This window comes from Pelophylax lessonae, assembly GCF_965119305.1.
Source record: "Pelophylax lessonae genome assembly, chromosome: 4".
NCBI lineage: Eukaryota > Metazoa > Chordata > Amphibia > Anura > Ranidae > Pelophylax > Pelophylax lessonae.
In genome coordinates, this window is record NC_138771.1 from 108,041,887 (window position 1) to 108,056,621 (window position 14,735).

Genomic DNA, 14,735 nt, shown 5'->3' on the forward strand with positions numbered 1-14,735 from the left:
ATGGGCATGGCACAGGCATGGCGCAGGTGGTGGAATAGGCATGGCACAGATGGTACAGGCATGGCACAGGTGGTGGAATAGGCATGGCACAGATGGTACAGGCATGGCACAGGTGATGGTAAGGTCATGGCACAGGTGGTGGTAAGGTCATGGCACAGGTGGTGGAATAGGCATGGCACAGATGGTACAGGCATGGCGCAGGTGGTGGAATAGGCATGGCACAGGCATGGCGCAGGTGGTGGAATAGGCATGGCACAGGCATGGCGCTGGTGGTGGAATGGGCATGGCACAGGCATGGCGCAGGTGGTGGAATAGGCATGGCACAGATGGTACAGGCATGGCACAGGTGATGGTAAGGTCATGGCACAGGTGGTGGTAAGGTCATGGCACAGGTGGTGGTAAGGTCATGGCACAGGTGGTGGAATAATTGACAACAAAGAGAGAGCCGCTCAGGTGTTAGTTCAAAGGGTGGTGCTGGTCAGATCCGCCGTCCAAGCTATGAAGAATCCAAAAAAGTAGACCGCACTCGGGAAAGTAAGATGAAAACAATCAAAACTCCTTTATTCTTCTTCGGTGTAGCAGACAGACAGTACAATGCACATAACAGACGTGCCCGGTTAACGCGTTTCACGAATTAAATCGCTTACTCATAACCATACACTGTGGAGCTGTGGAAGCCGACGTACATTTGTAGGTAAACCAAGGAAAAGGGAGGTGACCGAAGAATGTAATTACTTGCACCTAGAATTAATTAATTGATGAGAAACAGATGTAAGTTCAGCAAGTCCACAGTCCCACGGTGAAAGGCAGATAGATACAAAACTCCTTCACCCAGTGGGGGAATGGAGGTATACATACAAACGATATAAAACCATATTGATGAAAAATACAAAAAAATACAATAAAATATACATATATGAAATATAAAACAATGGCTGAAAAATCAGGAACCAAAAAATGAATAAAAAACTATTTTTCTTTATCATCAAATGTTTTTGAATGCTTCAAACCCCGGTGGCGTAGACATGATAGAAAAAACACACAGTGTATGTGAAAAATGGTCGTTCAGTGTGTGGAGAGAATCTTTAAAATGTGGATCGTAACTATGTGAAAAAATCGTGCGTAAAAAAGATATAAATTGGAATAACATACCAAATATATTTACTGATATTGATCCCAAAAAAGGTTAAAATAAAAAATATAAAAATGTGTAAAAAAAGTAAAAATAAAAAATGCTGGTGAAAAAAGAGGGAAAAGAAACCACAGTATTGACAATGGTTGAATGCACTAAAACCACATGAATGAAATGAAGTAGTGATGGTGAAAAGTGTGGAGAAAAAATATGAAGAAAAAATGAAGAAAAAATGAAAAAATGAAAAAATGAACTCATGAATTCATGAATATAGAAAATAATTGTAATGGTAAACAATCATGAGTGATAGGTACAATAGAAATGTGAATTGACATATTAATGAGGACGACTCGTATGAAAAATATATATAAGGTGTAAAACATAAATAGTCACGCTTACCAGGGGATGAATACCGAAAAAAAGTTTATAGGTTCCCAATTTTTGCAGATGTATCTAAACTGACACCAAAATCGCCATGTATAAACTCACTAATTAGAAGTAATTAATTGAAAATACATAATTCAGAGAATACACTCGAAAATAGAGAAACATATATGCAAAATATAGAAAAACCCTTTCATGAAAGTCATTCTATGAAAGTATAATCCGCTTGTTTGAGTGTATCAGTGAATAATGGAACATATAAATATGGTGAAGATCCAGTAAACATCGATATGGCATGGAGGATCACCATATATAGAAAATATAATAATGTATAAACTGGAATGGCGGCATGGTGTCAAAGAAAAGGAAGACCCCCTCTTCCAAAGGTGACTTTGTTATTCGAAAATTCATGAATGAATGTAGACATTATAACTAGTAACCAACCACTCCCCAAGTTTCTCACAAAGGGACCCAATACCTGAGACGATAGGTCTTCCCAAAATAGGGTCTAAACCTTTGTGGACCTTGGGGAGATGGTGGAATATGGGTGTGACAGGGGAAATAGGGACTAATTTTTCAGTGTCTTTGGTAGAGAAAACCCCCAGAGATGCCCCCTTATTGATCAAGATCATGAGTTGTTTTTTGAAAATATTGGTGGGGTCATTTTTGAGGGATTGATAGGTACATGTATCCCCTAACTGCCTGAGGGCCTCTTTTTTATAAATATCGCTATCTAGCACCACAATTGCCCCCCCTTTATCGGCATTTCTGATGACAATAGATGTATCATCTTTTAAAGATTTCAATGACACTCTCTCTTGTCTAGTGAGGTTATCTTGAAATGTGGTCACTACAGGGGGGACTGTGGATGCTAATGAAAATAGATCTTTTTCTACCAATTTCTGAAAAAGGTCCATACTAGAGGATCTAGATTGTATGGGATAGAAGTTGGAAGAGGAAGTGATGGTAATATTCCTCATTCCATCTTGGCCATATTCTTGTATAAAATCATGATTTTCCCTTGCCAAGTCCTCCAACTCAGTGATGGCACAAACTTCACGAAATGTGGATACAGTACCATATGAGTCATTCAAGTGGTTGATGTTTAAGTCCCATGCCAAGCCATGATTATTCCCCTGTTTCGAGGCTCCGTTCGAGTTCGTTCCGAGTTTCTCCGAGCTCCTCCTCCCTTTTTTGACACATTGTATGCACCAGTCACTTTATCTTTATTTCTATTGTCAATTTTTTGTTGCAATTAATTTGCATTCATTTAAGGCCAATAAGCTGTCTAAATTGCCAATCATGGTTACTAGTTATAATGTCTACATTCATTCATGAATTTTCGAATAACAAAGTCACCTTTGGAAGAGGGGGTCTTCCTTTTCTTTGACACCATGCCGCCATTCCAGTTTATACATTATTATATTTTCTATATATGGTGATCCTCCATGCCATATCGATGTTTACTGGATCTTCACCATATTTATATGTTCCATTATTCACTGATACACTCAAACAAGCGGATTATACTTTCATAGAATGACTTTCATGAAAGGGTTTTTCTATATTTTGCATATATGTTTCTCTATTTTCGAGTGTATTCTCTGAATTATGTATTTTCAATTAATTACTTCTAATTAGTGAGTTTATACATGGCGATTTTGGTGTCAGTTTAGATACATCTGCAAAAATTGGGAACCTATAAACTTTTTTTCGGTATTCATCCCCTGGTAAGCGTGACTATTTATGTTTTACACCTTATATATATTTTTCATACGAGTCGTCCTCATTAATATGTCAATTCACATTTCTATTGTACCTATCACTCATGATTGTTTACCATTACAATTATTTTCTATATTCATGAATTCATGAGTTCATTTTTTCATTTTTTCATTTTTTCTTCATTTTTTCTTCATATTTTTTCTCCACACTTTTCACCATCACTACTTCATTTCATTCATGTGGTTTTAGTGCATTCAACCATTGTCAATACTGTGGTTTCTTTTCCCTCTTTTTTCACCAGCATTTTTTATTTTTACTTTTTTTACACATTTTTATATTTTTTAATTTAACCTTTTTTGGGATCAATATCAGTAAATATATTTGGTATGTTATTCCAATTTATATCTTTTTTACGCACGATTTTTTCACATAGTTACGATCCACATTTTAAAGATTCTCTCCACACACTGAACGACCATTTTTCACATACACTGTGTGTTTTTTCTATCATGTCTACGCCACCGGGGTTTGAAGCATTCAAAAACATTTGATGATAAAGAAAAATAGTTTTTTATTCATTTTTTGGTTCCTGATTTTTCAGCCATTGTTTTATATTTCATATATGTATATTTTATTGTATTTTTTTGTATTTTTCATCAATATGGTTTTATATCGTTTGTATGTATACCTCCATTCCCCCACTGGGTGAAGGAGTTTTGTATCTATCTGCCTTTCACCGTGGGACTGTGGACTTGCTGAACTTACATCTGTTTCTCATCAATTAATTAATTCTAGGTGCAAGTAATTACATTCTTCGGTCACCTCCCTTTTCCTTGGTTTACCTACAAATGTACGTCGGCTTCCACAGCTCCACAGTGTATGGTTATGAGTAAGCGATTTAATTCGTGAAACGCGTTAACCGGGCACGTCTGTTATGTGCATTGTACTGTCTGTCTGCTACACCGAAGAAGAATAAAGGAGTTTTGATTGTTTTCATCTTACTTTCCCGAGTGCGGTCTACTTTTTTGGATTCTTCACAGGTGGTGGAATAGGCATGGCACAGATGGTACAGGCATGGCGCAGGTGGTGGAATAGGCATGGCACAGGCATGGCGCAGGTGGTGGAATAGGCATGGCACAGGCATGGCGCTGGTGGTGGAATGGGCATGGCACAGGCATGGCGCAGGTGGTGGAATAGGCATGGCACAGATGGTACAGGCATGGCACAGGTGGTGAAATAGGCATGGCACAGATGGTACAGGCATGGCACAGGTGATGGTAAGGTCATGGCACAGGTGGTGGTAAGGTCATGGCACAGGTGGTGGAATAGGCATGGCACAGATGGTACAGGCATGGCGCAGGTGGTGGAATAGGCATGGCACAGGCATGGCGCAGGTGGTGGAATAGGCATGGCACAGGCATGGCGCAGGTGGTGGAATAGGCATGGCACAGGCATGGCGCAGGTGGTGGAATAGGCATGGCACAGATGGTACAGGCATGGCACAGGTGATGGTAAGGTCATGGCACAGGTGATGGTAAGGTCATGGCACAGGTGGTGGAATAGGCATGGCACAGATGGTACAGGCATGGCGCAGGTGGTGGAATAGGCATGGCACAGGCATGGCGCAGGTGGTGGAATAGGCATGGCACAGGCATGGCGCTGGTGGTGGAATGGGCATGGCACAGGCATGGCGCAGGTGGTGGAATAGGCATGGCACAGATGGTACAGGCATGGCACAGGTGGTGGAATAGGCATGGCACAGATGGTACAGGCATGGCACAGGTGATGGTAAGGTCATGGCACAGGTGGTGGTAAGGTCATGGCACAGGTGGTGGTAAGGTCATGGCACAGGTGGTGGAATAGGCATGGCACAGATGGTACAGGCATGGCGCAGGTGGTGGAATAGACATGGCACAGGCATGGCGCAGGTGGTGGAATAGGCATGGCACAGGCATGGCGCTGGTGGTGGAATGGGCATGGCACAGGCATGGCGCAGGTGGTGGAATAGGCATGGCACAGATGGTACAGGCATGGCACAGGTGGTGAAATAGGCATGGCACAGATGGTACAGGCATGGCACAGGTGATGGTAAGGTCATGGCACAGGTGGTGGTAAGGTCATGGCACAGGTGGTGGAATAGGCATGGCACAGATGGTACAGGCATGGCGCAGGTGGTGGAATAGGCATGGCACAGGCATGGCGCAGGTGGTGGAATAGGCATGGCACAGGCATGGCGCAGGTGGTGGAATAGGCATGGCACAGGCATGGCGCAGGTGGTGGAATAGGCATGGCACAGATGGTACAGGCATGGCACAGGTGATGGTAAGGTCATGGCACAGGTGATGGTAAGGTCATGGCACAGGTGGTGGAATAGGCATGGCACAGATGGTACAGGCATGGCGCAGGTGGTGGAATAGGCATGGCACAGGCATGGCGCAGGTGGTGGAATAGGCATGGCACAGGCATGGCGCTGGTGGTGGAATGGGCATGGCACAGGCATGGCGCAGGTGGTGGAATAGGCATGGCACAGATGGTACAGGCATGACACAGGTGGTGGAATAGGCATGGCACAGATGGTACAGGCATGGCACAGGTGATGGTAAGGTCATGGCACAGGTGGTGGTAAGGTCATGGCACAGGTGGTGGTAAGGTCATGGCACAGGTGGTGGAATAGGCATGGCACAGATGGTACAGGCATGGCGCAGGTGGTGGAATAGGCATGGCACAGGCATGGCGCAGGTGGTGGAATAGGCATGGCACAGGCATGGCGCAGGTGGTGGAATAGGCATGGCACAGATGGTACAGGCATGGCACAGGTGATGGTAAGGTCATGGCACAGGTGGTGGTAAGGTCATGGCACAGGTGGTGGAATAGGCATGGCACAGATGGCACAGGCATGGCGCAGGTGGTGGAATAGGCATGGCACAGGCATGGCGCAGGTGGTGGAATAGGCACTTACCTGGCGACGGCTCGGCTCCCGGCGGCGGCTTCTCCCCTCCTCGCGACTCTGATGTCCGTCCTCTTCTGCTCGGCTCCTGGCGGCGGCTTCTCCCCTCCTCGCGACTCCTCTTCTTCGCGGGCTGCGGCGGGAAAGTGACCGGGCGGTGACGGTGAGTGACTGATGCACGCACCGGCACCGCCCCCAACGAGGTCACCATGGATGTCCTGAATCATGATTGGTCCAGGCTGGAGTCTGGACCAATCATGATCCAAGACATCACAAAAGGGGGTGGTGTAGCGCATTTTTCTGCGCTACAGTTACGCCCCAGAAGGCCGCCAATTGGCGCCTCTGCTGGTGGAAAACCCCACCCCCCATCGGCACCAATGCGGCGGACGCCGAAAGAGGGGTGGTGGAGCGCAGAGCTCTGCGCTACAGTTACGCCCCAGAAGGCCGTCTATCGGCGCCTCTGCGGGTGGAAAACCCCACCCCCATAGGCACCAATGAGACGGGCGCCCCTTGTGGGCAAAAATTTTTTTTTTTTTTTTTTTAAATCTTTTTTTTTTCTTTTTCTTTTTTTGGGGGGGGGGGGGGGCGGCGCCCCTGCGCCCCCTATGGGCCGGCCGCCACTGGTTTCCAGGTGTGCCTGCTGAAGGGGGGAGTCTCCCCACTGGCTCCTGTGAGAGGCTTCTCCTAGAGCGGTGGAGGAAACCCAATCAGGGGACACATCCAGGCTTGTAACTACCCCAGGAGGCAGATTGTGCTGCAAAGGATTCTGAGAGTGGGTATAAGTTTGGGGGTGGGACATGACACAAAGTCTTTGGCGGGAGCAGAGTCCCAGGAAGGAAAGTGCGGCTGTCTCTCCTCCTGTCTGAGGAAGGTGGATGTCTAAGGGTGTCGCCTGAGAATCCAGAGAGTGCTGAGTGAGCTGACGGGATCCGGTGTGCCGAGAGCCTGCGGAGAGAGAGATAGGTCCAATCCCAGGAAAGCCTACACAGGTCGTGAGTACTGAGGATTGCCCCTGGGGGTCTGCCTGAAGTTAGAGGGGACCACTCTGGAACAGGTTCTGGGATCCAGTGCCAGCTAGTTGTAAAGGGGGTACCTAGGTTGAGGACCCTGAAGCTACAGAGGGGATACATAGTCAGTGGACCCTGAAGAGTTCAATTTAAAGGGGGCACCTGCAGTTTGGGCCCTGAATTGTATAGAGCGTGCCAGTTAAAGTGACAGCCATAAAGAGTTCTACTACATACTACCTCAAGCTTTGCAAGGCGGGAGAAAGTATTCAGTGACTTTCACAGTACAACAGTGCCAGGAGTTCTACAGTTCTCAGTCCTGGATCTTCTGGACTATAATTCGAGGATTTAGCACTTCTTTTGTTGTACAGAGTGTTCCCAGTGTCAGTGAGCGTTGGCTGGCACCGGCTGGCGTCAAGGAAGCGCCAACGGGCATTTTGGAAGTCCAATTTTAATTAGTTGAGCCTCAAAGAGTATCCCACTCATTCCCGTCTCCCATCCCCTAATTCCAATAAAAACCACACACAAAGATGCCGGAGTTGTCGCTGCTTCAGTTGTCACACCCAGGGTCTCAGCTCATATGGGCTGGAGAGGATTCTGGTATTAATGGCAGACCCACATTAGGCCACAGGCCTGGAAACCTTGCTCTATATATATATATATATATATATATATATATATATATATATATATATACACACACACACACACACACATACATACATACATACATACACACACACACACACACATTATATATATATATATATATATATATATATATATATATATATATATATATATATATATATATATATATATATATATATATATATATATATATAGATATATATTATTTATATATATATATATATATATATATATATATATATATATATAGATAGATAGATAGATAGATAGATAGATAGATAGATAGATAGATAGATAGATAGATATAGACACACAAACATTGTATGTGTTAAACCAAGCTAAACATAATAATCCTACTTTTTTTTTTTTTGAATCGTAAATTATAAATCAAGCTAATGCTCCGCAAACGTAAGCCTGGCCTTGACTCGTATGGCAGAATTTGACAGGAGGTGCAGCCTGTCAACACAACATGCTGCATTAAATTTCCTACAGGCATGTAAAATAGCCTTCTCTGGCTGCATGTTAGACCGCAGTAAAACCACAAATCAGTCACTTGCTTTTACCACCTAAACCAATCCCCCCCCTCCCCACCAGCCACCTGTGTGAAAGTGGCACTAGCAAATGCGTCAAGTATGTTTCTGTGAATACCCCTGATGAAGTCACGTGACCGTGATGACATGCATAGGGCGAGTCAGGTGACACTGCTGCACACAGGAAGTGATGGGAAAAACCTTTGTATCCTGCTGTCCATTACAGGAGCTGTTTATTTTAAAAACTTAAATGTAAGTTACTACTTTTAAATAAATACCCAACTTTGGAATTTCTACACCTTGAAGACCTCCTTTTTTTGCATGAATCTTTATATGGAGGAAAAAAGGGCCACACACCCCACTAAAGAAAGGGTATCTGGATATACAGTAAAACAAATGAGGACGCAAAAGAAGCCCACCGTGCATACCCCAGCATATAGGGGAAGGAGAAATCTGACCTATTAAGAGGAGGTCAAACACAGAGGTAAGCGCATTAGTTGAGAGGTGATGGGGATCACAGAAGCACCAGCACTTTTTGTATTATGGATTATTATGGATTCACTTATGAATTGTATATACATATTGCACTTTTAAGGACTTTCAGTTGATGCGATTATACTGTGATTTTGCATTTTTTTCACATTACACATTGCGTTTCACATTTATTTGCACTGTTTTAGAGTATACCTAGGAACCAGGTTTTGAATTTATGATATCAATATATGATCCACTTATTTTTGTGTATTCACCAATACTATTTATAAGGGACACTAGGGAGGAAGGTTTCAGACTTTGGTTGCACTTGTTCTTGGCAAAAATATGGATTCACATATGACTTGCATATACCTGTTGCATGTAAGGATTTTTTTTAGTTTATGCTATTATATTGCGATATTATGATTTTGCAATTACGCCATTCAGTTGCGATTTTTTTTTCCACAGTGCATAGCTGTGTTTCACATTTATAATTACTGTATTAGAGATTACCATGAACCAGTGTTTGATTTTATGATATCGATATTTATATATGACCCAATTACCATTTACCAAGGGCACTAAGGAGGGAGATTTTAGACTTTGTTTGCACTTTACAACACAATTCTTTTACTGACACTACTAAGGGCATTAGGCACAACAACACACTCTCATTATAGGTTTAGTTTCTGTGAAAGTATAAAAACAAAACAATGATAAATGTTGCGCATGTGTGATTAATATTTTGCTATCATCTTACCTGATTCCAGCAGCTACTTTATATGGTGTTGTCCTCCAGGATTCCCCATCAAGCACTCTTCCATCAGGCAGTGTTATCTTTATGGCTTTGCTCTGGTTTGCAACCCGCTTTGCAAGTAAGGCATCATGTTCCTTTTTCAAGGCATCATAGAGTTGTAGTCTGTCCTTTATAAATGCTGGTGCTGGACGAGCCTATAATAAGAGATTACCAATCAATGCCCATATTTAAAGACCGCAATTCACATGATACCAGGTCTAAGTATCAATTTTTATGATGTCATTATAAGCCTCTTACTTCCTAGTGCTTCTAACACTCATCTTTATTGTCATAAGCCATCAACCTAACTACATCCTGCTTAAAGCGGAGTTCCGGGCACAAAAAAGATTTTTTTTTTTTTGTGCCCCTCCGCTAGGTATGCCGCACCTGAAAAGGAATTAGATAGTTATTTTTTTTTTTTTTTTGTTTACTCACCTTTTTATTGAAGATCGTAAATACTCACCTATGACAGCTTCCTCCTCCAGCGCCGAGGCTCACCCCGTCACTTCCTGCCTCGCGATGATTCCTGGGAGCTAAACGTCATAGCTCCCAGGAATCAATGCGCCGCACCGGCCCCGCTCGTCATTTCCGGGCGACGCCGCATTCCCCTGCTAAACAGCTTCTGGGCACCGGAAGTGACGAGAGGGGCCGGTGCAGTGCATTCTGGGACACGAAGACGCGGAAGAAGACAGAGAAGAGGACCGCGCCGGCTTCAGCTGCCCACAACCGAGATGGAAACGCTGTGGAAGAAAATTTCTAAGTAAGTATTTCTTCTAAAAGGTAAGTGCGAACCGGGACAGATCAGAGGCTAGCCATTGTGGAATGTGCTAGCCCTGACTGTCCCGGGGGTATGTTCAGGAAAAAAACGTTTCTCTGCCCGGAACTCCGCTTTAACTCATACAGATAGGACATCTATGGTCAGTTAACACTTAACATTGGTCCTTGATGTCTTAATATTTCAAGTATGTGTAAAAACATGATTAAAGGATTTTTCAACTTGGGTCCTTAAGCACTTGAATAAAGATGCAGACTGCGTGACATGAGGTTTAATACGACCACAGCAGCCAATTTATTCATCAAAGAATAAATAACATCATATTAATATAACAATAAGTACAAAATTCAACAATGAACTTCTAACACTTTCCAACAACAAGGGGTCTTTGGGTGTCCTTAAGGCACAATTTTAACTGTAATCGTCCATGTCCTCAGCTGCGCCCCAACTGGCTCCAAGACGTTACGACCCCACACATACTTTCACTTGTTTCCCCCTAGGGGACCTAGCTCCTGGGAGAACGACCAAAAACCAAATGGGGAGCGCCATACCCTGGATGGGCCCCCACTATTAGGTAAAATGTAAGTAATCACTGACCCCCCAAAGGCCCCCTGACCCGCCAACTGCTGTGACAAAATGTGCAACAGACATAATCGTGTATTTTTTTTTTTTTTTTTTAATTCATTCTTTAATTCATTCTTTAATTTTCTCTTGTATTTTTTCGTATAAACTCAATTAGAGTCGAAAAATACAAAAATTATTCCCACAACCTGTACTGCTAAGCAACCCTTTACATAAGGGCGGGTGGGAGGGAAGTTACCTCTTCTGCTGAAATCTTTGGACTGAACCCAAAACCACCTATCTGCATTGACCCTCACATCTGCTCCCTGCCCATCCAGCCTTTTCCTCCAATCAGGTAAGGACTACTCCCCTTCCAACCCCTCCGACCTAGCTGACCCTGTTCCTCCTTAAGTCATGCTGCCCCTTTTGTTGATTTTCTTCTCTGGGCCTCACTAGAAGCATAAATGTACCATTGTGCAGATATGTAAAAAGCAAGAATTGGCTACATTTATTAAAAACAAAATTACAATTTTTAACCAGTATTATACATATAAATAGGCTGCTCCCACTTTCAGCTGATTTCACTGTGCAAACTCAGCTGGAAGTTCGGCCCCCCTCCTCCTTCCCCTGCCGCCGAGCCATTCACAAAGCGCAGCTCGCTTCGCAAGGCTTCACTGCCGGTTTCCCTTAGCCGAAATGGCGGCAGCAGCAACAGAGAGCTGATTGAAAAATCGGCTCAGGTGAACACTGACGGTGTTCACCATCCCTGGGAGTGAGGGACAGATACTTGGGGGACACAGAGAATGGCTTCAGATGGGAGAGTGATATTTGTCAACGTATGACCTGTGGCCTGTTGCCATGGAGTCTGTGACACCTAGATGTGTATTCCATGTGTTTCAATGTAGACGGACAGACTGTCATTGGCAGTCTTGTCCTAATGTCTATTGAGCTGGAATGTGGATTGTGTTAAGTGTGCCTGTCCCATTGTTAAATGTTAATGACCTCACATTGTTCTCCCTAGATGGCCAGAAAATTAGTTCAGTTTATTCTGTTTCTGTATACAATTTCATCTGCATAGGATAATGTAATCAGGCAACCGTTGACCTGTGTGTAGTAATTTGATCAGGAGGGGGATGTGCTCATGTGTGTATAAATTGAGTGTGAAACTGTTCAATAAAGGAGAAGGTTCCAAAACTTGTACGAGCCAAGTTATTGGCTAGCTTTGTATGAGGGCGGCTGGGAAAATCTGGGATATATGTTCATGACTGCAAGGAAGCCGTATACTGACGGAAGACCACAAGTACAGTGTGGGTTGGCGGTTCCGTTACAAACACACCGCTGGATTCTTGGACAGGCAAGTGTCTGAATAATAAAAGTCGGCAGCGGCAGTATTTGTAGTTGCTGACTTTAATTTTGGGGCTCTGCTTTAAAGTAAATCTGAAAAAAATTGAATGGCTCTAAGGCTCTATGTCACTTTAGTATATGATCCACTGTTTAATACTTAAGCATTATGGAGGCACCTAGAGACTAAATGGTAGCAACTGTATATAAATAACATAAGCAGTAAAAAGGGTTTGCAGCAGAGACCACTCACTAACGTTAGTCAATAAACCTCCACGTTATTTGCACATTTTCAGATCACGTAAATAGAAATGAATAGAATAGCCACGAGTTTAATAAAATCTACTGTAGGTCAGCTCATGAAGTTTATATTGGGTGCTTGTAATTACTGTTAAAGTGAAGCTGTAGCTAAATCAAATAATAAAAGCAGCTGGCTGACAGTATAACTGGTCTGTGCATTTATGTCTTACTTCAGAGCTGCCCAGAGACTCCTGAAATCAATTTGCGAATAGCAACTTGCTCTAAATTGGCATTTGCATATGCCTTTCACATTTTTACCCATAAAAAAGGTAATTTTAACACTAGTCACTAGAGGGAGCTCTAGATGGCCCAGAGCTAATCACATTGCTAACTAAAGCAGATCTTCTCTGCATCTGAGCACCACAAGCCAAAAACAATAAATTAATTCATTTTTAATATTCACAGCTATGTCACATATCCCAGGAGGCAGTGTGCCAAAAGTTGGCAGAGCGCCTGTGGCATGTCTGCACATTGAAGGGTGCTTTGCTTATGCACCTGATCTCCCTTCAAGATGGTGGCACTAGGAGCAGAGAAGAGCAGGGAGAACTTCACTTGCAAGGGGACAACACAGGACACCGTGGATTAGTATGTATATATATATATTTTTTTTTACATAGGGGCCATTTGCCGGTATTGTTATATTTAAGATACCTAGGATGAAGTTCCTCTTGAAATGGTTACACATTTTGATAGATTATGATCAACCTAATCAATTTTACATTTTATTAAAAAAAAAAAAAAACATAAAAAAAACAAAACAAAAGCAAAAAACAAAAAAAAAAAAAAAATCAAAAACAAAAAAAAACACACACACACACACACACATACAAAAACACACACACACACACACACACGTGGCTGCATTGCAGTAGGTAAAGTCATCCGGTCAGAGGGGAGGGGTCTATTAGAGCTCTCGATCATAAAAGAAAAAAAAAACACACACATCATAAAACAGATTGTGGTCAGTTGGAATGACTTTCCCAAAAACACATAAGACTGTGTAGTATTTGCAGAACTCAACGTCAGGTTTTATTTATACTTTCCGTTTTAAATAAGGCATGTCGTTTTTACTACACATTGGGGTATGCATTACATTTAATTTTCCAACAGTGTGCGTTTTTAACAGCAGATCAATGCTCATTTTGCATGTACTTGCTGTGTTTTTCTGCACGCGTTTTGTACGTTTTTTCCTAATACAAAAAATACAATCTGTGCTATTCATAGGCTACACTATGCATTTTATTGCAATACTATTAATGTCTCTTGACCTCAAAGGCACATGTCCAAGCACAAAAACGGATATGTGTTTTCTGTACAGAGCTGCACTGAACAACCCCCTGTTCGGTTTGCAGCAGAACTCCTGAACAGAGAAAAATTCTGCCCCAAACCGCAAACTCCATTGAAGTCTATGGGAGCCGAACATGAGAAATCAAATCAAAAGTGCTCATTTTGAAGGCTTATATGCAAGTAACTGGCCATAAAAGGGGTAAAAGGGGTATAGGGGTCCAGGTACTGCCCTGGGGGACGTTTTTTTTTTTTTTAAACGATCATTTTTTTTTAGGAGCAGTGATTTTAATGATGCTTAAAGTGCAACAATAAAAATAAAAAATCATTTTGAATATAGTGCCTGGGAGGTCTCCTTAGTCTGCTCATAAAGTGGCTCATCTGAAGCATGTATAGAAGTTTTACTGCGGCAGGTCGGCTCTATTCTGCGAAACTATGTAACTGTACGTCGCTTCGTGTAATAGACAGTGGGGGAGCCAATCAGGGGGTCCGGCGGATGCGATGTCTGTTGGCTACCTGCAATTGCTCCCCATAGAGACAGAACGGCGGTCGGCCTATGTAAACAAGGTAGACCGCTGTTCTGTCACAGATGAACACCCGGATCCTGTGTTCCTACTAATTTAGGAACACAGGTCTCTGTGTTCATCTATTGAGTCCATCCCCCACACAGTTAGAAAGTACCCCCTAGGGGCACACTTAACTCTTTGATCGCCCCTGGTGTTAACCCCTTCCCTGCCAGCATCATTAGTACAGTAACAGTGCATATTTTTAGCACTGATTACTGTAGTAATGTTACTGGACCCCTGAAAAGTCTCATTTAGGTGTTGGATC

General features: G+C 43.0%; 1 protein-coding gene across 3 annotated transcripts in view; it reads right to left on the bottom strand.

The window, feature by feature from the left end:
- TARS3 (threonyl-tRNA synthetase 3) overlaps positions 1-14,735 on the bottom strand; it is a 103,387-nt gene that overhangs the window by 55,374 nt on the left and 33,278 nt on the right. For all 3 annotated transcript variants that reach the window (XM_082253430.1, XM_082253429.1, XM_082253428.1), the window contains one exon: positions 9,608-9,798. In XM_082253430.1, coding sequence (XP_082109556.1) covers positions 9,608-9,798 — 191 coding nt within the window. The remainder of the gene's footprint in view (positions 1-9,607; positions 9,799-14,735) is intronic.